The sequence below is a fragment of the Acomys minous genome (assembly GCF_964271855.1).
Source record: "Acomys minous genome assembly, chromosome: 7".
In the NCBI taxonomy this organism is placed as follows: domain Eukaryota; kingdom Metazoa; phylum Chordata; class Mammalia; order Rodentia; family Muridae; genus Acomys; species Acomys minous.
In genome coordinates this window covers 54,667,146-54,694,452 of record NC_140488.1, presented here as the reverse complement: position 1 = coordinate 54,694,452, position 27,307 = coordinate 54,667,146, and the positions used below count along the sequence as shown (strand labels likewise).

At 32.1% G+C, this 27,307-nt stretch overlaps 1 protein-coding gene across 3 annotated transcripts in view; it reads left to right on the top strand.

The window, feature by feature from the left end:
- The window catches only part of DIAPH2 (diaphanous related formin 2), a 696,864-nt gene that overhangs the window by 201,072 nt on the left and 468,485 nt on the right, over positions 1-27,307 (top strand). For all 3 annotated transcript variants that reach the window (XM_084790930.1, XM_084790929.1, XM_084790928.1), the window contains 6 exons: positions 91-207; positions 2,807-2,925; positions 5,976-6,040; positions 9,484-9,588; positions 13,667-13,972; positions 14,791-14,905. In XM_084790930.1, the coding sequence (XP_084647056.1) occupies positions 91-207; positions 2,807-2,925; positions 5,976-6,040; positions 9,484-9,588; positions 13,667-13,972; positions 14,791-14,905 (827 nt within the window). The remainder of the gene's footprint in view (positions 1-90; positions 208-2,806; positions 2,926-5,975; positions 6,041-9,483; positions 9,589-13,666; positions 13,973-14,790; positions 14,906-27,307) is intronic.

Sequence of the window (27,307 nt, the reverse complement as noted above, 5' to 3'; positions counted from 1 at the left end):
GACACATTTTTTATTTTAAAAATTAGCTGCATTGGTCATAAGTGCACTATTCATAAAAATGTTTAAAATTTTTCTTAACTCACTTTCTACTGATATGAATGAAGTCTACCATCTTCTCTATAATATGCTGAAAGACACTGCTGCTGAAGGTTACTTATTATCCATCCTGCAACACTTTCTGCTTATCAGAAATGATTACTATATCAGGTAAGAGTCATATTTGTGAGAGGACTGCATGTATAATTTGAATTGTATGTCAAAAGAAAGTTAACAAAGTAGTGGTACCAAGGAAATATATGCATTATATGTATATAAAGTATGAGAATTTTCCTACTTTAGATAACATTTTGAAAAACAATACATTTTTTGTTTTTTTTTAGTCTTTTTAAAATTTTTACATATACATTTAAATTATTCCACATACATAAAATAAACTACATAAGAATAACCATGGCACAATCAGTAATTATATAATTGTTACATTCTTAGTATTTTGGCTATTTGTATGTGACAGCCTTGAATAAAACATCTTTCCTATCTTGGTGCACCTAAAATTCTGAATGTAAATCAATTTTCATCACATATTGTCATTATCAACTTAAAACAATTTATTTTTAAAATTGTGTCAAAAGATTTCTATGGTACATCAAGCAAACATATTTCAAATAGAAATTAACCTATCATGAAAACACTAGAGCTTCTAGAATTATAAACATCTTACCTGTTTTATCAAATTAGCTTTATCATTTCTTTTTTATCATTCTTTTTATAGTGTTCAGTAAATGTGCAATCTTTGAATGTAGGAAAATATTATTGTACATATTTAAGTTTTTTCCAGTCATACTGCTTTTAAAATAAATTAATATGATAATTACCAATAGATTTAAGTTTTAGAATAGATAGTATGATGGGAAATTATAAGATAATAGTTTTATGAGTGACTGACATTATCTATAGACTCGTGAGCACGGTCTTATGGTAATTATGATTCATGCTACCCTTGATTGCTTTACCACTTATGTACATGCAATTATGGCATACTAGGATTTCAGGACAAGCAATGCTATCAGGATATTAGTTGTATTGGTAACAAAATTGACAGTTCTAAAACAGCATATAGTTTTTTTTTCAGGGTAATACAATAACTTCATCAACGTTATGATGTTGAGGAGACAGAAAAGTGTTGAAATTACTAATCTGTACTTTTAAATACCACTATAAATTATAGTACACAGTGTGTGGGTACAGTAGTCATGAGTATTCACTTACCTGGGAGCATGATTTGTGTGGACTTATCCATTTCTTAATATTCACATGGCATATTTTTAAAGATTATGTTTGTGGTATGTTAGTGGATTTGTGTTTGTATGTGGGTGTGCTTGTGTGTGTGTGTGTGTGTGTGTGTGTGTGTGTGTGTGTGTACTATGTGTGTAACTGTGTTCCTGTGTACACAGACAGAGGCTAGAGGTCAAATTAGTTGTTTTGTTCTGCGGCTCTCTGATAATTACCTTGAGATAGTGTCTCTATCACTGAAACTGGATGAATGCTGGTACATGCCTGTGATCCTCCTGTCAACATCCCAGAGAACTTAGGGTTTTCAGATGTGCTGAGCATTTGAACTCCGGTGTTCTTTCTTGCACAGCTAGTGTTTTACCCACTGTACTATTTCCACAGCTCCACCATCCTTTCCTCCTTGAGGTATTCCTATGAGGTTGAGGGGTGACAAGTACATTCTTTCACGTGTAGGCTCCTGAATATCCCCTCAAAGTAAAGAATTGTGTTTTTCTTAGTTATGTAGAGTGGTTCACCACATTAAATTTAAAGACTAATATTATTTATCCCAAGATATGATTATGGGTTTTGGAATGCTCTTGTCACACAATATATACTCCTTTTCATTCTTGATTTTTGGAACATCCACATGATTAAACACACAGAAGGATAATTAGAATCTGTTTTTCTCCATTTTCCTATTTTTGGAAGGTTGACAAACTATATTTATAAATTTTTGTGTCATAATTTGTCTGAAGTAATACCTCTCTGTACTACTTTTGAACTTATTAACCCATTACAATTTGTGTTCTGCAAATTTTAATACAAAATGTCCCCTATTTTTACTTTTTTAGACACTGGTCATTTTTAAGGCCAAAATTCCCTTGGGAGAGTATAGAAAAATGATTTGTTTTAAAATCTTTGATACATCACCCACCTTTTAGCTGTAGGTATGCAAATTAAGTGGGTATGATTTTACAAAACATGTTTTCAGAAGTATGTTGCATATAAAGGTCTTCACATTAGTCTATAACAAAAATGACTCAGGCTAGTTTTATAAGCTCCTGAGTAAATGCTCTGCACTGAATTCAAGACATTGCTTGCCACCTAAGGCCAAGAACCTCATCTCTTGAGAACTTGCGGCTGTCTAAAACTGTTTCTGTGCTCATAAATTTAGGACTAAGCTGTAGTTTATTTTCATTAACTCTAGAAATAATACCTTAAATAGATAGATAAAGCTGATACGTATTTTTGAACACAAGCGCGAATCCCTGCAAACTAAAATGTTAAGTCAGTACATGTTTTCAGTCGATTACATCATACTCGAATGGGTCCCCTAATGTTCAGACCATCTTTAAAGCCTTAGTCATATTTTCTCTAAAGAAGAGTAAATGTTAGTGGAATTATTTTCTTAGTGGTGCTGGAAAAAAAACCTGAGATCTTTTAGCATTCTGAATCCCTTCATAGGAAAATTGATTGATGCAAGTAGAAAAGTATTCTCAAATAATTTTCTCTCTCTCTCTCTTTTTTTTAGGCCACAGTATTATAAAATAATTGAGGAGTGTGTCTCACAGATAGTGCTGCACTGCAGTGGCATGGACCCAGACTTCAAGTACAGGCAACGATTAGACGTTGATTTCACTCATCTGATAGGTATGGATTATATTTTACTGCCCTTCATGTTTCACATCTTCTGTATACAGAGCACTTTTTAAAGATAGGTCTCCCACTGCACTTCATATCTGATAAATCACTGTTGCTGTAGCCACTCAATTGTTTTAACTATTGGTTTTGAGGATCATAAGAATTCTTACAGGTTTGTATATCTAAATCTTTTTGATGAGTTTCAGCACTACCAAGGCAGCTGACAGTTAGCTGTCAGACCCCACAAAACACCATGATGTTTTTTGTTGGATTCCTTGAATTTCAGAAGCACAACTTTAGTGTCTTTAAATTCAGTTCATCTTCACAGAGAGATTGTGACAATAATGTGTGTAGTAAAGTCTCAGTACTACAAACATGCTACTCTGGTTCTCAAATTTGTGGAAAGAATTGTCATGATAAGGAAATCACTTTATTTACTTAGAGAATGCCAGGTAGAGATACTATTGTCTGATCATTGATGAATGGTAAGCTTCTCTTTTGTCATATGCTGTGGTCTATGGCTTTGTAGTGAGGGATTTTCATTTAGAACTAACCACGCCATTACTGCCTACGTTGAAGCATGAAGTTGATTGTTTTAAAGAAAACAAAAAGTTCTTCAATACCATCTATATACTGTTTTTCATTCCATGGCAGAGGACAGACTCACAAGAGAAGTCAGAGATTGCGTATTATTTCTCATATTTTATTTTCCATCTCTAAAGGAAATCCATATTTACTGTAGTCAACTGAGAAATTTCTGTAAATGACACATATCAACTGCATCAAGATAGCTTCCTTTTCAACAGAATACATTTTAAAAGTAGCTTTCTTATGTATGTATGTCTGTATCAATAAAACTACCTCTAAGAAGATTTTTTTTTGTACAGCATTGTGAAGATTGACACAGTTCACATTAGAATTGGGATGAGAACTGATAGGCTGTTGTCAGACTGTGGGGGTGGATTTCCTTTTCTGTCAGAGGTCTTGGGGAGGAGAATAGGACAATGGAGGGAGGGAGGGTGGTAATGGGAAGATAAGAACAAAGGGATTACAATTGAGATGTAATGTAAATAAATTATAATAACAAAAAATTTTACCAAAAGAATTGGGACTGTGTTACATGCCATATTATGATCTGTCATAGTCATTTTAACCTATGTTCTCTTAATGTTTTCTGTTATTATGACATCTAGATTGTTTTCTTGTCCTTAAAATTATAAAAGAATATGCTAATTGATCCCTTTTACTACAAAATTCTTTCATAATCAGCTTAATTGAACATTCTTCTTTGTAAATGCTGGACAGTTTCTCACTGCTTTTTCAGAAATAATTCCTATCAGTGAGGGTAGTCTTTTAAAAGGCCATATATTTTTAGAAAGCTTGACCCTACAAAATTATCAAATGCTTCAGCATCATCCAGGCTATGCAGGGCTGTCTATTTGATATCACTTGCATCTGAGTATTCTAGTCTAGGCTACTTTCACAGGCCTATATGTCTTATTATTTTTTTTAGATCATATCAGTTCCTTTACTAAAACTCTTCTTTGATGTCCTATTTGAATTTAGACACAAATAAAAGGAAAAATCAGTGTCAACCATGACATGTATTGCCCAGATAAGGCTCTTTTGCACAATACCAGTTTTCTGGTTATGTGTAATATTGTAGCATTGTTGCAAATTTTAAAAAACACATTAAAACTTGGAGCAAGAGAGAGGTCTTAGCAGTTAAATATGCTTCCTTGCCTTGGTGAGGACTTGGGCTTGATTCCCATCACTCACATGACAGACCATAACCATCTGTAACTCCAGTTGGTCCTATGTCCTTTTCTGGTCTTTGCATTGGTGAGTACTGCAAGCATGTGCTACACAAACATACATGCCATCAAAAGACCCATACACATAAAATGAGATAAATTAAGTTTTAAAAATCTAAAAAGAAAAATCATTCTTATACCTTTGAGTTAAAAAAAGTAATCAATTTAAATATAAGTTAATCAATGTATAATAAATAAATTTATTTAAGGTATGCATGTGTTTATTTAAAATTAGAAATACATACATATGTATTAATATTTCATATACTTAAAACTATCATTCTGTACAAGATCATAAATACCTGTATTATTCATTAAAGTTTCTGCCTTCTTTGTGTTCTTCCCAACTCTTTTAGTGACATCCACTGATTTCTCTTATACTGTGGTTTAGTCTAATTTTTTCTCAGTCTCCTTTTCTAAAATCTTTTGTAAATAGTATTACATAACATATATTATCTGCATCTGTCTCTTTTTATTAAGCATAATAAATTTGAGATTCATACCTTTCCTGTATTTCTTCCCATTCATGTATTGATGTTGTATTCCTTTAATTTATGAAGCAATATTCATGTATGAATCTAACACAATTTGTATTTCTTTCTGTAAGTTGCATTATTTCCAGTGTTTTAACTATTGCAATAAAGCTGTTATGGAACACTTATATAAAACTGCAATTCAAACATGTTTCATTTTCTTTTGGAGAAATATTGGGGTAATATATAAAGATACCACATGATTCTAAGGAGGCTTTTCCATTATGTTTATTAACTAGAGCTCAATAATTTTAAGTTTGCTTCCCTTTGTGCATGATGCATTTGGTTTCTGATCAGAACTTAAGTAAAAGAGTTTCCTGGAAAACCTGAACTGATGAATGTCACTCTATCTTTCTCCCTCAGTGTTTTAGAGGATCACTTTGAGTTTTCATTATCTCAACAATGGAAGCTTTGCCACCTCTCTCTACATAATAATGTGCAATTTTTAAATAATTCTATTGTGTTAAATAATTGGATTATAATTAAAGATTTTCATTACAGTCATAATTTGATTGAGGATATTTTGGATGTTTGTGTGTTTTTGCTTTAACACCAAAGAAAGAAAATGTGGTAATTAATGTGCATTATATTATAGATTAATTTACCCTTAATAATAAGTCATATGAAAAGTACAGATTGATATACTGGCAGCCATAATTAGCTGGAGATTCTATCTCATATATTTTTATGTATTTTTGCTTCATCTGTATAGATGCTTGTGTAAACAAGGCAAAAGTTGAAGAAAGTGAGCAAAAAGCAATGGAATTTTCAAAGAAGGTAAGACTGACAAAATTGTAGTCCTGTCTTTTAAATCAATAATTTAACCACAATGCATAGTTAAACCATAACCACATTTGTTTTTTATATGACACTTTATAATTTGTCCTTACAATTTTGTAGTGCTTTATACTACTAGAGTCAAGAACTATTTCCTAATATAATAATATAATTAGTATTCCCTTCTCTCTTACCAATTCATTAGAAAAGAAAAACACTAATCATATTATACTTAATGACAAATGAGTTAAAATTAGCTGGCTGAAAGGATACAGAGTTATAATCAAACACCAAAATAAATTCCTCCATTGCTTTCCTTTTGTATTCACTTATACTAAACAGCTCCATGGAGAACTGGGAGAAGCTTGGTTTCTCTTTAAATATGCCATTTGAGCTGGTGCTGAACTTCAGTTGTTAGAATGCTTCACTAGCACACACAAGATTTCTGGCTTTGATCCTCAACACAAAAAGCTTATTGGTGTTGAAACAGGCTAATGTTGGAATTCATTCTCCTTTTCTTGTCCCCTCATATCTCTTTCTTTAGACTCCTTAGAAATTTGTCAATGGCATTTAATAAATGATGTGGTTACTTTTTAAAGGCTTATTGGAACTTGCAGCTCTTCTTTTCTCTTTTCTTTCTGCTTATAAATGGATTTCAATAAGTACAATCTATATGAATAGTATAATTTCATTTAGGCATAAAACAGCTCCTTTTTATTTGATAAAAGCATACATGCAATTTTATTAATGTTTGTGAAGTGTTCTTCTCTCCCTTTCTCCTCCTCCTTTTTTCCTTTCTTCCCTGTGGGATACAGATGGATAGAGTATCAAAACAAAAGACAGAACACTTCTGGTGTTCAACCGACGGCAAGACGAGTGCTTACATTTGCTCACTATTTGAATGTTATGACTTAACTTTGAGATTAGCTTATCATTTTTGTAATTACTCTGGAAATTATAGAGTTACTTCAGGGTATTTGAAACAATACTTTTACTCTTTCACTTGACAGAATAGGTGGTAAAAAGTTGAGTTGAGCACAGTATGATTGTGTGTAGCTGTCATTCTTATTGGTAAAAATGCATACTTTTGAGCAATAGACTTTTATATTTATTATAATTTCCTTTTGCATAATATGTCTTAAATTTTCCTTGAATGTCATAGGCTCTCCTTAAATTTGAATAGGTATTGTAAAACTGGAGTACATTTTGATGACCTATCTCCGTAGTTTCCTTTAATTATATAAAGTATCCTAAAATCATAGGAAAATACAGTGATAACTACTAAAAATGTTAATTGCCAATATTTTGACTAGATTTGTAGAATTAACCTAATCATGGCTATATGCATTCTCTTCTGAATCATTTCAAGAGGAATTGTAAAAGATTTTAATTTTTTATCTAGCTCTTTGAAAATTTTGATATTTGTGTAATATGTTTTGATAATATTCACGCCTAGTTTTTCCAAAATGTTAGACGATGTTTATAAGATCCAACCTCAACTTTTCCAGTAGTTCACTTTGATTCTATGCAAGCCACTTATTTTCCTTTGATTGTGCTCTCTTTGAAATTAAAAAGAGAGCCCAAGATTAGGGACTTAAAAAAAAGACCTCTCCATTTTTAGGTGTGTATCATTCCTATTGTGTGTATTTATATGTAACATAATATTAGATTAAAAGTAGAAAATGTTCACTCATGTCAACGGCATATTTGACATACTATATAGGAGAAAGTAACTTTAAGAGAAGAGTTATTACTAGAGATTCAGGGAAGTTGTATTGATGGAACAAGCCCATTTGGTAGAATTATGTCTTTTTTTCTGTTTTGTTTTGATTTTGAAAAATTGGGTTCTTTGTGCATTCTTTCCTAGCATACAATTCACTATGTAGTTTAGCCTGGCTTTGAACTTATATTGATCCTATTGTCTCTACTTCTGAGTGTTAGGGTTATAGGCGTGCATCACTATGTCTGCTCAAGATCCTCATGTTCTCAGAGAAGTAGAAAAAGAAGATCATTGAAGGGGCCTCTTGTATTTGCTCTCCTTTAGGGATTGAGTTTATATTATATAAGACTTTTTACCAGCCTGTATAAGGCATTTTCCAAGTATGCAATCAGAGATGAGTAAAAGCATGACTACACATTATTTTAGGTTTGAGGGAAACAGTCTTCCAGCCTACCCACACCCTTTGTTTATCCCACCAGAAGAGCATTCTATAATTCTCTTAGGTTCTATCTACTAAAAGGATGAATATTTATTAACAGGGAATGTGCTGCTCTATCATTTCACACACTTTAATTACAGTTCTACATACTAAGATGTATCACTTTTACAAACAAATAATATTGTTGGGATAATCTAGAGACGTATAAAATGACCTGAGCTGACATTGACAATAAAAAGTAAATAAAATTTTCTGTAGCTAAACCTATACAATATTTGCTGTAAATGAGTCCAGTTTGTGTATGCTTAGAGTAACGACTGAGGTAGGAGGTAGGACAAGATGCAGGAGTGTATATGCACATTTTGTAGTGCTGGTACCTTTAGTACCCCTCATTTTCACTCTTTTTCTCTCTTTTCCTCTCTTCCTCTTGTACGTGTTTATATATGTATGTATATATGTCTGTATGTATGTGTATATATGTATGTGTGTATATTTGTATATATATTTTATATATTTACTTGTTTGTTCATTTATTTATTGTGGTGTGTATTGGTGTACATGCTGTCATATGTCTGCCTATGTGGAGAGTTCAGAGAACAACCTAGAGGTTTCAATTTTTTCCTGTCATCTTATGTGATTCAAGGATCAAACTCAGGTTGTTATGATAGTACACCTCTACCCTCTCAGATATCTTTACTTGCCTCACTTTCCTCTCCTGAGTTGTTTAAAGAGAGTTCATTTTTGTTGTTGTTGTTGTTTAACCATCTAACATAGAACAGAATTGCAATATCTATCATATGATCAGATTTTGTGAAGCACCAGTTTTTGGAGGCTAAGCAATGAAGAATGTGGCAGAAAGAATTTCCCAGTCCAATATGTGTTAGTGGATGCACTTCTGATCATTGTGAAATTCAATCTCCTTAAAGATTAAATATGTTCAAAGTTATAAATGCATTCCATATTTTTATGTTCACTTTCCAATTAAACTAAAAAGAATGGACCAAATCCTTAGTAAACATAAACTCTACAGCTGAATTTCCTATAACTATAAATTTTTCATTAGACATGAACAGAGACTTTAGAGTCCACTCATTTTTTCTATTCTTTTTTTTTTTAAAGAGAATTATCCTTGTGTGGATGCTTAATTGTCAAGTGAACGATTAAGAACTTTATCTTTCTGTGTGATCTGTAAATTCAGTGAAGCAAAAACCATTACTGCATATTGCTCAAATCTCTCTCAATTACGCATTAGTAACTATACATTTATGATGGTGGTCATTGCAGTTCGATGAAGAATTCACAGCTCGACAAGAAGCTCAAGCAGAGCTTCAGAAACGGGATGAAAAAATCAAAGAACTGGAAACAGAAATCCAGCAACTTCGAGCCCAGGTAATGAAACAAAGTGTAGACTTTACGTCGCAATGAATTGGTGATAGAAAGTTATCCTGTTAGTCAGAAGGAAAAATGAGATCAGAAACTGACTTTTTGGTTGTTGTTGACAGTTTCACATTTTAGTTGAAATAACTACAGATTTGATTTTTTCCAGGACAGTAAATCGTTTTAATGTTTGGAAATAAATAAGGCTTCATTTGCTCAAACTGCCCTGAATATTTTTAACAGAATACATTATACAAGCCAAACTGTTGTGACATGAAATTTTCATGATGATTTGAAAAATTGTGTGCATAGTATTTTCTTTCAAAAAGAATATAGAAATGCTCATAAATTTTAATTATGCAAAAGGCTTGAGATTGCTAAGCATAGACTATCTTCAATTCAAAACTTATATACTTTATTTCTATTTGGATTCCCTTGCACAAAATCTCTTATTTAAGATACCTACACATTCTAATTACATATATCCTAAACACATTTTATGGCTTAAAAGAATAATATGAAATTTAAGAAGGTGCCTTTAAATATTTAATTTTCAGTAAGTGGTGATTGATTGACTACATCTGTTTCCATTAGTATACTGAGTAAGTACTTCCAGTGTTACTAATAAGTACACATGTGCTATCCTTTTTCTATCCATAACACATATCATTTGTGTCCACTATTTAAGTCTTCATTTCTCCTCTCAGTGTTATTCTTCTTCTCTTTCTACATGTCTGACAACTTGATTTCTCATTCTCTAATATCGGGAGCTATTTCTCTGTGTTCTCTCTATCCTTGGCACTTTGTTTTGCTTTGTATTTCTTTGCACAAACACCTCACTCAGTTTCATATGTTCATATATCACCTTTTAGACGGTGTCAATGCTTTCGAGTCTATCTTACATTACCAGCTGTCCCCTTAGGCAATTATTTTGTATTGAAATCAAACTCAATATTTTTTTTTATCTTTTCTCTTTTCTTAAACCTGCTTTGTCTCTACTTTTAATTGTTTAAAATTTTACCACTATTTTCTTAATCCTGAAGCTTGATTATTTTCCTTGACCTGTTCCTGACAAATGATGTTAGTTCTTCTTTTATTTAAATTGTTCCACTGACTTTTTGACTTCTTCATCAAAACTCCAATCCCTTCAGGTCTACTCTCATCATATTTTGCCTGAACTATTATAATTGTCTCCTAATTTTCCTTCCTTCTTATAGTCATCTTATCATGTTCATGATTTTATGTCAATGAAAAATTAATCCTCATATAACATGGTTTCAATAATTATTACTGTAGGATTTATTGTGTACAGTGGTTGCTTGTTGTATCTGGGATTAAAGAAAATCTCCTTACCAGAAATATTAAAGCCTTCTGGCATGGGCTGCCTTCCACTTACACCCTTCACATCCTAGATTCTGACAGCTCTCCTAACTACTACAATATCTCTGTTGCTGTTAACTCTTTTTTCCTTTCATCAGATCTGTAACTTACTGTCTCCGTATCTTCTATTCTTCCAACTTTCTCACATACTACTTACAGATATTTTAATGATTTTTCACAGAGTATTCCATAGTCCACTAAATTGAACACTGTTACATTTTCTTTTCTTATAGATGGCTTTTACCTAAAGTCAACCATGGCCATTTCTTTGCAATCATTTATATCTAACTATCTGCAGTGATTTACCTTGCAAATGTTTCATATGCAGTAGCATTTTTGATTAAACATGAACTTCTTAGAGATTTGCAAGACTTGTTACCCTACTAAAAATTTTGAAATACCCTATGTTGAACAGACCTCTCTCACTGATACCCTTCTGTGACTCATTTCATCAAAGTATCTTTTGATGTTTTCATTTGTATATTTGAGACAGGCTCTTATTTTGTAGCCCTTGCTTGTCTGAACTATGTGTAATCCAGGTTGGCTTTGAACCATCTGCATCTGCCTCCTGAGCTCTGGGATTAAAATTACATACTACCTTGCCTGACTATGTTTTATGTCTGTTAGAAAAGCCATCTCTTGCTAGCAGTCATCTCATATACTCATAAATGCTGGTGAAACCTTTCTTTCTGCTTTTTGTTTTTTTGAGACATACTCTCATTACACAGCCCTAACAAACTATATCAAATACAGTATATATTATAGTACAGTCTGATTTTTTAACTACTAATTATTCAATGAAGGAAGAAGTGGCTAATATGTTTTGATACTGAGAGGCTTCAAACTTGTAGAGGATATACTTACTTGAGTTAATTTCCTAGGCATTTATTCTTTCATTTTTTAAAGGTCCATTCACATGTTGATGAGCACTCCTTAAATACTTTAAAGAATTTGTGTGATTGTACAAATGATTTATATCTAATGGATGGACTATTTGACTGATATTTTAAAAGTTTATTGAATATTTGCATTTCTTATTGATATTAATTTTTCAGTGAAAAGAAGGGACACATATTGTGCCTTTCAAGTATTCAAAAATTCTCATCATTCAAAATCCTTGTGGAATAAATTACAAATTTTCTAAGCTTGAATTTTCCTACTAATTTCATTAATTTTAGTTAAGCATGAAAATCAGGCTTTCATAGATTGATGTGATTCCTCCTGTCTTCAGGAAAGGATTTCATTCCAGGAGTGGCTAGCCATTTTTATGTTTGCAAATATATATTTACATATACATATATGTGTGTATGTTTTAAATGTACAAATAAATATATATGTGACTATATAAGCATGCTTACACATATGAATAACAATTTGATTAATACTAGTTGACATTATATAAAACATATTTCCATAATTGTATGTAAGTATAAATGAAAAATTGTAAAGTGTTTTTATAAATAAAATTGTTATTTAATTTTTTGTCCACGTTTAGTTAATTTTTTTTTATTCTGGAAGATACTTCAAGGTTTAACTTGGAATGTTAAATTGCCAAATAGAAATTTTATGATAGCCAAGATAAAAGGACTCCTTCTGATTAAAAAGTAACCACCATACCACGAAATTTCAATTAATGAAATGCAGTATTTTGATTACAAAAAATTCTGTTAAGTGGTACTAGTTTCTTTGAAATACTTTCATGTTTGTTTTAGAAAGGAAACTGTTGTGATCAGTGATATTTTAAAGTTTATTTAATCCTTAAAAAATAATATAGAATGCAGTGTTATCTGCCTGTAATAAGTGCCATTAGAGAACAAGCCTGATGTTACTTTGTGAGAGTAAAAGTAAGTAATTCTTCCCTTATGAGCCATTTGTGTGAATAAATCCACATGGCAAATGACACACTTTCATTAAGAAAGCAGAGCAGAAAGAGGAGAACCACATTCAGATATAAATCCTATTGTTTTCCACTGTGGCTTGTGTGCATCTCTCTCTCTCTCTCTCTCTCTCTCTCTCTCTCTCTCTCTCTCTCTCTCTCTCTCTGTGTGTGTGTGTGTGTGTGTGTGTGTGTGTGTGTGTGTGTTATGAATCAAACGTAAGACCTCATTATGACAAGGACTCTAGTAAATAAACTATATTCTCAGTCTTCATTTATTGTCTCTGTGCGTAGTTTCCTTATATATAAGTACTGAGATAAAGATGCCATCAAATGACCTATCTATATTACAAGGTTATAATAAGGACAAAAATAATCCATAAATATAAAATGTCGATATGCTTATATTACTATGCAAATGGATGTTACTTAATATTAATCATCAATATTTGAAGAGAGCTAAATGGAGGTACTGTGAAATGTCTTTCTGTAAGACTAATTGACACCCAAGAGATTTGAATCCATGACCTTGTCATACTTTAATCAGCTAAGCTAATAGTTATAAAACACATGCCATGCTTTTTTGGCTATATTTATAGTGAAAAATGTTATTTCTTTATATTAGAGTTTTTTTTAGAAAAATCTTACAAACTGAAAACTTCCATTAATATATTTTAAAAATCCTGTATTTATTGGTACCTATAATGTATATAATCTGGAAATCTTAAATAGGTATATGTGATCTTAAAACATGAAAACTTAACAGATATACATATATGTATACATATATATTGTATATATATTTTATGTTATATTTTCTTATTTGTGTTTCAGGGAGCTCCATCAGCAATTCCAGGCCCACCTCCACCCCCTCCATTGCCAGGTGCTGGACCATGCCCACCACCACCTCCTCCCCCACCTCCTCCACCTCCACTTCCTGGAGTAATTCCTCCTCCACCACCATTACCTGGGATGCCTGGTATTCCACCACCACCACCTTTGCTTGGAGTACCTCCTCCACCACCACCCCTTGGAGGAATTCTTCCTCTCCTACCAGTACCAATTCAGTTACCTTTTGGAATGAAGGAGAAAAAAAAATATAAGCCTGAAGTAGCCATGAAAAGAATCAACTGGTCCAAGGTAAGACTATAACTTGTTGCTTTTTCCATGATTGACAACGTGTGAGAAAAATGTTGGTGTGAGTCAGCATCATATGCTGTTAATATATTGATTACTGGTATTCTTGCTTTCCTATGTGGGTTATCACCTTAGCTTCTTCTTTAAATATGTAACCTAGATAACTGGAAAGTTACCAAATATTTTGAAATTGTGGTAAAATTAAAAAAAATTCAACTTGAAAGATTCATGAAATACATGATGAAATAAAAAGAATTTCATACTGTTATCATTGTAAATATTAACTACTCTCATTTTTAAAAAATCATTACTTGTAAACATCTTGTTGTCTTTGGAATGTTTGTCCGCAGAGTGTAAGTATTTTTTCATTGTAAACTTCAAATTTGCAGAGAACATTGGACTCAAACAAATAGGAGGACAAGAGGGTTAGGGGATGAGTGAATCGAAACAATGTTTATAATGTACATGTATTAAAATTTCACAATAAAATCTTATACTTGGTATATGAAATATTTTCAAAAACTAGGTATAAGAATATGTATGCATATAAGAATAATGTATACAAGTTGAAGAGGAATATACTATATTATTTTGAAGGTCTTTTCAGTAGGCATTTTCATATGTGCTTTACTGTATGAGCCATTGCTATTGTTAGCTTTTCTGCATAGCAAACGAATTATAAGTGTTCCTCTGAATATTTATGAGTGTAATTTTATATATTTGAAATTGATTTAGTGGATAGATGAACAAAGGCAAGTGAGTCTTTTAAAAATTAAACAGGATGTAACAACATGAAATTTGTCATTGTTATTTTGTCTTAGATTGAGCCTAAAGAAATATCTGAAAACTGTTTCTGGCTAAAAGTAAAAGAAGAAAAGTTTGAGAATCCAGATCTATTTGCAAAATTGGCCTTGACATTTGCTTCCCAGATGAAAGGTACCTTTTATTTTTACACATTATTAATTTTTGTGCCTGATGTATTAGAATTCATTTGTCTTTTAAAATGTTCTAAGGTTGTGTGAATGTATTGTTTTCTCACAGTAAACAGGGTCAAATATGAATATATTCATGTATTAGGTACAGTTTATTTTGTAACCAAAGGAAAACTTTCTCATTTCAATTTTATTTTGCATAAACATTATTACTTAATGTGCAGATTTCATCTTTATTATTTAATCCTTGTGGTGTAACTCACAATGTTGTCATTTTGCTGAGTAACAGATGATGAATTTGTAGATATCCATGTAACAAAAAAATCATATCATGGGATGTTAATACCTCTGAACTACAAGGATGGTATTAGACTTAGACTGGTGCCAAAGTGCTTACACTTCCTTTCTTTTTAAGTGTCTATTACTTATTAACCTTATTTCCCAGTAAATCTTATAGTTTTTGTTATGAGCATATGTTCTGAATTAATATCAAAATTTGGTACTCAGGAAATATGACTGTGTTTGGGCTGGAGAGATGGCTCAGCCATTAAACGCTAGGCTCACAACCAAAAATATAAGAGGAAATATGACTGTGGACATGACAATAGCATATCTTCTTTATGTTTATACCTCTAATAAACCTTTAAGTATTTTACATATGCCATTTTGGTAATATGTAAGTCTCATAGTTAGTCATTGTGGTCTTTTATATTTTATTTGACTACTCTGATTTTATTAGTTACTTCAGAAGTGGCAATTCAACTAAATGTAGACATTACACTTTGTAAATCAGTCTTTACAACTATTAACTGTAAACATTCTATGCTTTCTTCAGAGTGAGTGCTTTTACCATTCTTCTGGTTTGTTGCACTGTCAGTTTGGAGAAACAGAACGGAAGAGGGTTCAGAGAGATGTGTGTTGATTAGAGTGTTCTGATGAACTTTGAATTTTAAACAAATATTATTAAATTTAATTATTATTCGTTATAATTTGCCTACTCCATACAAATAATTGTGTAAGCATGGACTCTGTATTTTAAAAAGAAAGTACAATTAGATACAGAATTATAAACCATGAGGTATACTAGGGTATATGTCCAGCATACAGTGTATGTGTCTGAATTTTTTAATGAATCCATTACAATAGTGAGTTATTAATGGTTGTGCAAACTGCAGCCTGCTTTAAAAAGGCTATTGAAAAAGAGTGACATCTACTTTTGTCAACTGCAACTTCTGCTGACTGGATTACTTCATCCATGGTGTGAACAGACTAGTGTTTAATGAGGTAGGAAAATTAAATCAGAGAACATATATTTCATCACCTGACATACTCACCGTTCGGTATCTAACAGATACTTAATAAGTGTTCATTTGTTTTTTTGTTTTTTATCTTTTATTTATCTGATGCTCGGTATGTGTGTTTTGTTTTAGTTACTAATAGTTCTACAAATGTTTATGTGTAAAAAGAATGTCCTGTTCTTCCTTGTGGTACTCCCTAGAGCTAATCAGTTACAAAAGAAGGGATGCTTAATGCTCCTGCCAAAACCTAATCAAACCAGAATGATGCTAAACAAAATTATTCAAATCACATGCTCACTGCTGTGAATTCTGCCTCTCCATTCCCCTCAAGTTTAGTTCTTCAAATTTCTATGCGGCATTACTTCTATTTTGCTAATTTTGAATATTGAAGCACGTATAAGGAGAGTGGAACCCTTTGGTGTCATTAATTTATTTCTGAAAGGACATTTCAGGATCATTTAAATATCATAAAACATTCTGTACATGCATGCAATATACTAAACAAATTTTAGTGACACACACTGACGCTTTAATTAACCCTCTTAAGTATTGATTGTCTTTCTGTTGAAGTTCCTAGTTGAAGTTCTTGGACATTCACAGTGCCTTGATTCAAAATTTGGTCAATAGATGGCAGGCTTAGTAAGAAATCAGTAGGAGGTGCTAGCTCCAGCAAACTTAAGCTGTCCTGCCCTGGCTCTCATAGCTTTAGGGCACCACTTTCTTCTCCATTCTATTGCTCACTGCAGCTCAATCAGCACCATTCTGGAATGAGCCACCAACCCGTTGTTTCTAAGACCTATTTCCAAGGCTGTTAGACTCAGTGTTCCAAAACCTTTTGAGAACTACCCCCTACTGCAAGGCTGTTGGAAAGCTCATGTCTCCATCCTCACTAAATGCACTATAAAGCATTACTAATCTATGTTGTCAAGTGACTGTTTAAAAATTCAAAGTAGCTTAGAATGGTTAAGTAGAATCTTTAAATGTACCAGTTTTAATACCTATAATATTTAGATTTGTAAATATTTATTATTAGAAAAATTCGATGAAATTATACTTTCTGTTTGAATTACTTATTCTTACAGTTTTAGGGAAAATTATGTTTAGTCTTCCAACAAAAATCAGTTTAGTTCTATTTTAGGGGTGAGTGTATCTCATTCCTTTTAACTACTTTGTAAAATACCTAGTATATGCATGGGAAAGAACTAATTAATATTTTTCCCTGCAGCAGAGACCTCATAGTTTATTGACCAAGAAGGGAAGATTACAACATTTAGCCAAGTTAGAGTAAATGGAAGAATAGACTTTTTTTCCAAAAGCCGTGGAAACATAATATAGCCAATTTATAATCGGAAGAAATGAATAATACAGGGCTGGTGGTATGAGCATTTCAATAGGGAAAGATGGAAAGAAGTCTTTCTGGATAGAGAACAGCATTAGCAAAGTATAAAAAATTTAGATGACTGAAACCTAACTCAATTTATTTGATCACAGAACTACTTGTGCATTTTGTAATGCCCAGGGTCAGAAAACATTCCTTTGAGCAGCAAGCTTTTGTATGCTAAGCATGGACACAGAAACAGAAATCAGGAGACTTACTATAGTTAGGCATTTGCCTTCTCTGAACATTCTGTGATGAAAGCTTGACTCTTCGTGACTGGTAGAAATTCATCTGGCCATTACAAAAACTATATATGCTAATTAGGTTGAACTGGAAGTTTAGAGCCAGCTCCAAGCCTATGGTCTCCTATTAACTTAACAGTGGGAGGAAGAAAAGCACACACTGTGCTGAAAGCACATGCAGCAGCTGCTAGCTTTGGAGTGAGGAGCCTTGGTGAGAACTTGCGTGAAGGATGTTGGTTTGCTCTTTTTGTATTACTGTGAGCAGAGCCACTGGCTATAGGACTTGTCTGAACATTTGCCCACATTTCTGATGAAATACAGAAACTTAAAAGTGAGTTTATAAACAGTTTTAGCCGGAATTGGACAGAAATTCTCAATCTGTCCACACTTTGGTTATAGCATTTTCAACAACTGATAGAAATAGCCAAACAAATACTATGAAATTTGTATAACACTCCTAGAGGATGAATCTTCTGGTGTCAGAGTCATTTTCATTCCTGGCATGATATTTTCAGCAGGAATCTTAATTCCTAACCCCTATTCTCTATATTAGATGCCAGATCATGGTGATTAACCCTCGGTTTTTAGTGCATAGATAAGTCATGAATGTTGACTTTGTATGACAGATCTTACTAATGGTGAGTAAATATCAGTAGCCTAGGCAAAGGACAATGATACCCCCAAATAGTATGAATTCTTTTTATCATCTGTAAGGTCTTTCCTAATTTCAAATGCTGTGTTTTTCTTATTATGATATTTATGTTCTTATAGGCTCTCATAATGCCACGATGCAAAATGTAGTTCAACATTTTTCTATATTAAGGAAATACAAACATTTACATGCATATATGTATGTATGTGAACAAAGAAGAGCAGTTGCAGAAGATCTTGTCATCTTTCTGAATATACATTATATCTGTACCAATTGGAATTTGTATGTTTTCTAGTTATATTTTATTCATTTAGTTGATATTTGGAGATATATAGCCAGTCAGGCTACAGTGATAGTGTTATTTTGCCTTTTAAAAGTTCAGTAATTATAGATAATAATATTATATAAGAATTAAAGTAATGATTGTTCATATTAACTAAAAGTGAAATAATAATGAAATGTGTAGCTTATAACAGCTAATTCTAATTAGAATTTCTAGGGTTCTCTAGAGGCTTTAAGAAGAACAAAGATAGTGCGTGTTTGGAACTTGTAAGCAATTTCTTTGGTTTTAATGTTGCTTGGAGGTAATATAAGAAATAAACATAAGAGGGTAATAAAACAGCTTCTTCAAAAATATATCTCTACAGGGCAGTTTAGGTTTAATAATAACAGAAAATGATGTGTTATAAATATTTTAAGTGCAGATAAATTTCACTTTTAAGATTTGAAATATTGAATATATGTTTCAGATTTTGGAAGAACACAGCTTAATGATGTGTGTGTAAAAATTATTTTATTTTCTTTTAAAAAGATACTTTAAATTGATTTTTTTCAGTTTTAAAATAAGTTAGCTGGCCTTGAAATTAGCAAATGTTGCTTGATTTCTTAGCATAACTTTTTATATTTAGTGTAGATATGAAAAGACAAAAGAATGTCAAAATGTAATTCATGATTGTTTTCATAATACAAAATAATTTGCAATGGGCTTTACAATAATGAGATGTAAGTCTCAGTGTGTACACTCTTTATAAAATGGTGTTAATGTCCCCAGAGAGAAATAGTGTCTTGTCAAATAATGTCTTTTTTTTTTTTTTTTTGCCATTCTTCAAGACAGGGTTTCTTTGTGTAGCCATAGCTGTCCTAGAACTCGCTCTGTAGACCACCCTATCCTTGAACTCATAGCGATCTTCCTGACTCTGCCTCTCAAGTGCTGGGATTAAAGGCCTGTGCCACAAGCGCCCAACTGTAATTTATCATCTTAATGACACATATTTCTTTCTGTTATGGAGATGAGTAATTCCTGATCCAGCACTGGATGTTGTGAAGGATGCCTACACATGTGTCTACATGGTGGAATGACTAGTTTCTTTCTGGAGTTTCCTCTGTGACAGAATCACTAATGCTGCATCTCTCATACCATCTCCTTGAAGCTTAGATTTTAACATGTGGATTTTAGGGGGAACATTAGCAATAATAACATTCAGTCCTTTAAAAAAACCTATCATCAATTCAATTATTTTATTATATTTTCATCCTTTTGATTTTTGTAAATTGATTATCATTGCCACCTACCATAGTCCCCTTCCTATTATTAACATTTTAAGAGTTTTAATTTAGGATTGCACGCACACTAATTTTTTTATACTTGCATTTTCTATCATCAGTTTATCATTACTTTATGTAAAGGTGGTAATTAGGAATTTTAGAGACAGAGGAACATATCATTACAAGTAGCCAACTTAAGAGAGAGATGTTGAGGTAGAGACTACTTTCTTCCTTTTAAACAAGAGGATTTTAAAATGGCTGTCCTTACTGATTATAATACTTCCATTTTTAACACCATTACTACAGTGATCACCATCTGATGTATCTCAAAAGCTGTATTTTCTTGAATACATATTATACTTTATCTTCATTTCAACCCTAGATATTTTATTATTGTTTTATAAGTACAAAGTGACATAAATGTGATTTTGAGCCAAGGTTTGTTTTTAATTACTTTTGTATGTTGTAACAATGAGCATTAATGCCTTTTCTGCCCTTAGTAATTTACACATTTTGTTGCATAATTTAACAGAGTTCTTTTTCACACAGTTAATGATCTAGTACCACATATATTGTATTATCTTGTAAAATGTGTCATCCTATTACCTTGGCACTAAAGGCACTTATTCAGAGCAGGAACCAGGGCTAGCAAGTTGTAAATTATTTTCTGAAAAAAAAAAAGCTATTTATTTTTCTCATGACTAAAGCTTTCTTTTTTGTGTCTTTCACGGAACGTGACATCAAAAATATTGCCCGATGATTTTAGGTCTATTTTGTGGTAATGAATGGAAGAATGTAGTTTGTGGCAGCATTTGTCTGATAATATAGAGTGGATACATGTATAAAGTAATGAAATCAATTTTCATTAGGAACTTTTGGAGTTAGATATATAACATTATAGATGTTTTGCACTAATATATTTTCTTGAGGCTATCTGCCCCTGGTTTTTGACTTTTAAACAGTGTATGGACTAAGCAAAATAATATGTGGTCTTTTAATAATGCCTAAAAATGTAATATTGTCACCCATTTTGAATTATTATTCTAGGTAAATTTTTCTTATTTTGACAAATATAAATTACATTGGATCTTGTATAAATTTTAAGAGATATATGCACAGCTCCAAAATAGTCCTTTTTAATGATTGTAAGTTTAGCTTTTCATTATTAAGACGCTAGTCATAAATATGTGAGCATAACAGTTTTCTAGTAACTTAAATTGTCTTTATTTTTATCATTAATATCATTGCATTAAAATGCTTTCTAATGTCTTATAACGTAAATGTGTTGTTATATGTTTATTATAAATCACCACAGATGTTGTATTGGAAATAGTACATCCAATCCAAAAATGTAACTTCATAAATATTTTTATACATATAGCAAATTATTACATTGCATAGATCCATCATGTTGAAGTCATTTAAATATTTCCAATCATTATTGGTAATAATTTGCATAATACAGATTATTGACTCAATTAGCAGATTATCAGAACCCACATTTAGTGGTTGGGATATAGCTCTCTCTAGCATTCATTAGATCCTGGCTATCTTCAGCACTGAAAAAGAAGAGGAAACACGTATGCACATGCACACACACAGGCACACATGCTCCAGTGCATGTAGACATGTGCGCGTGCACACACACACACACACACACCTCCACACACCTCCATTTATTTTCTACAGTATAGGAAATCCTGGCAGTTCTCAGCCAAGGCTTGCGCTTTAGGACACTCCTCTAGTGTTATGACACTTCTTTCTTTAGTAAACCTCAGCTCATTTTACTGTCTGCTTTGTTGTATTCATGGCATTCACATGGGAAGAACGTTTAACTGATTATTTGTTGTCTTCTTAAGGACAATAAAAACATCTCATGAACTTCTAGGCAATTTGTATCTTAGCTCTCCCTAGTTCCTGGATTGGAATCTGTTATAAGAATCTCTAGGTTTCTGTGAACTTATTTTTACCATGTTTTCATGCTGCCTGTAACTTTTCATGTGGCACTTTTATTAGAATACAGTCTTCTCAGTATGGTGTCATTTTTTTCGTGTCCGGAATTACACACTTAATTCCTTCAGTCTTGGAGATTGAAGGAATTAAACTCTTTGTTTACTCTAGTTTTCTTAGACTATACTACAGTGTCCTGCACATGTAATCTGTTGAGTGAAGAGTATTCAAATGAATTGCAGTTATATATATTTAGGTTTATAACACCAAAGCTAATACCAAAAAGTAGCTCACATAATATAAACAGTGTGTTTTTATTATATGTACAGGCAACCATAAACATATGCATATATATACTTATTAATATATTCTTGTTGCTCATATTTAATCACTAGTAAAATACATATATTCATATATATTTTACATGTATGTATAACCACATGTGTCTCTTCAAAATCCATCCTATCATTGACTAAAAACTGGAAATATGCTTAAAAGCTTGCTTATTTCTTTTTTTTATAGTGTTAATTTACACATTTATTTCCAAGAGATAATGTTTTACCTCATTTGGAGATTTTTAAATTTACCTTTCTGTACTTGTATGTATAAAAATCTCAATATGTTGCTTTGCTGCATTACAAGTTCTCCAATGTTTTCAAATGTGAAAACTAAATTTTAATTTTGAAAGTGGCTAGTATTTGTTTTAGCCTACAAAAAATTGTCTTTCTGATTTTTTACTTCAAGATTTATTTTTATTGTACGTGAATGGATATTTTGCCTGAATGTATGTCTGTGCACCCTTGTATGCTAAGGCCAGAAGAGGGTGTTAGTCTTTGGAACTTGAATTCCAGACATTTATATTCTACCATGTAAGTTCTCAAAACAGAACCTGCATCCTCTGGAGGAGAAACTAGTGCTTTTAATAAAGAAGCCATCTCTCCAGTTCCAATTTAGGTCTCACTATGTAGCTCTGGCTAGCCTAAAATTTATTATAATTCTGCTATGCCTTCCTGTACTGAAATCAGAAGAACTTACTAACACATTGGAGCTAATAATATTTTTTAAAGTATGGTCGATCCACTATTAAATATAGAAAACTTAGCTGAAACAAATGTTTCTTTAGTAATTTGTTGTTTAAGTTTGAAGAAATTTCAATTTCTTGTTACTGCTAGTTAAACAATTTAAAAATATAATTACTAATGAAATATCAGAAGAGTTTTTTGTAAGTAAAGATAAATGTATATCATAGACTCATAATAAGATTGACAGATTCACTGGGTGATGGTGGAGGCTCATGAGTTTAATCCCAGGACTTAGGAGGCAGAGGCAGGTTGATCTCTATGAATTTAAGGCCATCTTTGTCTACAGAGAATTCAAGACAGCCAGGGTTATATAGAGAAACCTTCTTGATACTCATCCTCCCCAAAAGAATGATAATTTCCCGATTATATATTACTATTTCTAGATAGTTAGCATGTACTAGGTTATATGAAGAGTGTTTACATGAATAGTTTTCCTTAACCTTTTTTGATCATTCTGGTCAAGAATAAGACCACTACCACAATTTTTGAGCCTAATTTGAAGAAAGATTTAGTAAAATACTGACCAGGACTATTCCTCAATTCCCAGAAAATGGACACAAACTGTGTAGATCAGGTACTTATAAAGACAAAGCCACAAGGTTACATACCTCCACCTTTGTCCAATTGGGGGCAAGCGTACATTCTGATGTTATTCCTTCCTGTGTTCCTCCTATGTGTGATCAAGTACATCTAGTGCATGGGTATCAAACAAACTTGTGAACAAAAGTGGCATATTAATTTATATGAACAACCTGCAGAATCTCATGAAGAATCTGTGCTTTGGTGAGAGACTTACAAGTTAGAAGCCTTTTAATTTTATGGCTCTCTTAGGCCATAAATTAAGTAATTATAATTTAAATGATTACTTTGACTATCATACTTTGTTGTATATTCGAGGCTACAGATACTATTAATGGAGACCCTATTTGTTACTTTTGGGTATTTTTTGTTGTTGTTCTTGTTGTTGTTGTTGTTTTGGTTTATTGTTGTTGATGTTGCTTTTTGCTTCTACTGAGCATAGAAAGAGAACTCAGGCAGCCTGACCGCATGGCTTGCATGCTTTATAATTTTTTGTGCCTACTACAAAAGCAAAGACATAGAAATCAGTTGCAAGTTTATAGCCTGATTTCACAGATTCATACTTGTAAAGATTATCGCCTGTCTCCATAGTGTAAGTGTACTCATTTAAAGCTCTATTATCAGGTATCTCAATTGGAAACCTACCCCATGGCCTTATTCTTCCAATATGACGAAACTAGATATTATGTTTGAATTCATTTTTATTTTTATTAATTATAATTTATTTACACTACATCCGCAGTGTTATCTGTCCACTCTTATCTTCTTGTTCCCATCCTCCCTCCCCTTCTGCCCTGTTCCTCTCCCCTAAACCTCCTACCCCACTGTCTTGTCCTTTGACATGTCTTCTTGTATACCCTATATAGCTTATGTAAGAAATTAGTGTATATATCTTTTCTAAAATTTTCATAGTAATATTTTAAATGTATAATATAACTTTATTATTTTCTTTCTCACCTTTCTCCATCCAGTCCCTTCCATGTACCTCCTTTGCTATCTTTGTAGTTCATGGTCTTTTTTTCTTTAATTGATATTGTTGTTGTTGGGGGACTCTTGTATGTGTGCATCCTAAATGCATAAATACAACTTGTTTAGCCTGTATAATATTCTGTGTATGTACATATGTTCAGGGCTTATCATTTGATATTGGGTAACGAACTGTTGAAGACCATCATTCCTCCCTAGTTCTCCGTAGTTCTTTGTGTTATGATGTCCCCTAAACATAAACCTAGTTAAAATATACTCATAAGGGTATGAAGCGGACTGAGGCAATTCATACAATGAATGCTTAACAGTGTGTTGAAACATGTCTTTCAATATAAAGCTAATAAAAAAGGATGGAGAAATATTGAAGTTACTTCCTATCCTTGGAAATTCTCCGTGCAAATTTTGTTTTTATTGTAGTGTAACAAAGAGTCATACTATTATGCATACTAACACCATTTTCTAATACTATTTATGAGTCATTGACATGAGTTTAAAGGTGATAATTTCTAATTCAAATTACTCTTAGAGGAGCCTCAGCAAAATATGTGATAATATCAAATGGCAAATGTAACTATTGTGAATTATCAACGTCTCCTTTATTATAATGGCTTACTTAAAGTTGTCTGTGTCTGGCTTCATGTGATAAGAATAGACTGATAACATGCTCCTGGCAATATGTGAGAAACGTGTTGTTTCCTAGCATGTAATTGTTTTTAATTGAAGGCAATAAAAGTAGGAACTCTGAAATATGTGATGCCATTAGGATATTTATAATTTCCTTGGGAAAGAAAAAGCTTCTGTGATTACCTTTTGTTGCATTAACAACAATAAAGGTGGTATAACTCCTCTCCTAAGTCTTATTTGTCTTTGCTCCTACAGTGTGACATGACAGGCCTGCTAATTATTGACATTTTCATTCTGTTCACATGCTCTTTTTTCTTCAGTGCTGTCAATTTAAGTGTTTTAATAATTGATTGCATTATCAAATGTTAATATATCTTATGATAAATGAGAATATAGGTCTAAAATATTTGTATTTAGTTTTACATATACATTTATATTATTACACATATATACAACAAACTACATACAGCAAGAAGAACCACAAAACAATCAGGAATTATATAAATGTTACATTCATAATGTTTTGGCTATTTGTATTTGGCAGCCTTGAAGAAAACATCTTTCCTATCTTGGTGCATCTGAAATTCTGAATGTAAATCAATATCTATCATATCTCATCATTATCAATTTAAAACATCTATCTAGACCTAAAAACATTTTAACCCCTAAACAAATAAGCTTAATTGTAAAATTAAACTATCTGGTTTTCAACCCCATCAGAAACTTGAGAATGAATAAAATTAATTACCCTAGTAAACTGGAATTGCAGCTTCCAACATGGCGTTCATTTTAGTAATAATACAACTTGACAGTTTCTTAATCTATTTCAGGCCATTACTGAACACATATAAATATAAAATTGTGAGAATTTCTTAGATTAGATACAGGGTTTTTGGGTACATGGTAGGTACATTGTAGTATTTCATAGGAGGGCAAAGCTTAACTCTGATATTCCTCAAGAAGTTTTGTGATTTCTATTAATAATTCTAGCTATATTAGTTTTCATGTTCACTTACAAATCTAACCTATGAACACTGTGGGGGTTTAGTAGTGTGTTCAGAACGCTAGAAAATAATATTGACCCTCGCTAACTAATGAAGCCACCTCTGTAATCAGTAAGACATGATGCTGTTTTGATTCCATTAGTAATACTTTTTGAATTTCATCATTTCATCTATTTGTGGTTAATGCATTTTTTTGACCAGTAAAACTGATAAGAACTGGCTAGAGCAAAGTTTATGTCCATACTTAGAACAAATCTGTCTGACCCGTTGAGCATTGATTAAAGGTCATGTTGATATTAGTGTGATACCGAAAACAATTTAAATAATAGGCCACATATAGATAGAAAAGATAGCTTAAGGTGTTAATTATTTTAAACAGCCATTTCTATAATGGATATCAATGGCATAATGTTAGGTTTCTATAATAGCAGTGTCTAGGAACTGTTTATTACTATAGGCCTCTTAAGTTTTCTGTTTCATTTTTTTCTTATAATCACATGAATCCCAGACTGGTCTGGATCTTAATGTTGACCAAAGTTGACTTTGAGTGTTTGCTTCTTCTGTTTCCAGGTTACTAGAGCATGCCTGTGTACAGAGAGTATATACTTGCTCTACCACACCTAGTGCATGAGAAGCTAGAGGTCAGAATCAATACCAGGGCTTCCTATTCCCTAAGCAGACATTCTACCAGTTTAGTTACTTACCCAGCACCATAACATGCATTTTTAACTAATTTTTTAAAACAAGTTTTCACAAAATATAACTATATTTAAGTATAATATTAAATTATATGTTTATTTTATTATCAGCTCCTTATGATGCAATAATCTATTAAAATATAAGTTTTTGTGGTGAGTAGATTATAATTATGTATCAATGTTTATATATTGCATGTTATTTACTTCATTATAAATATTTGTAAATAAGTTTAATTAATTAGACAGGACCTTCCTTAATAAGCAGTAATCTAAAGTTTTTTCCGGTCCATAAGAATTTTATTAGTAGCTAAAAATATGTTCTTCTTCTTAAAATTAAGTAATATTATGATGTAGGTAGGTGCTTTGT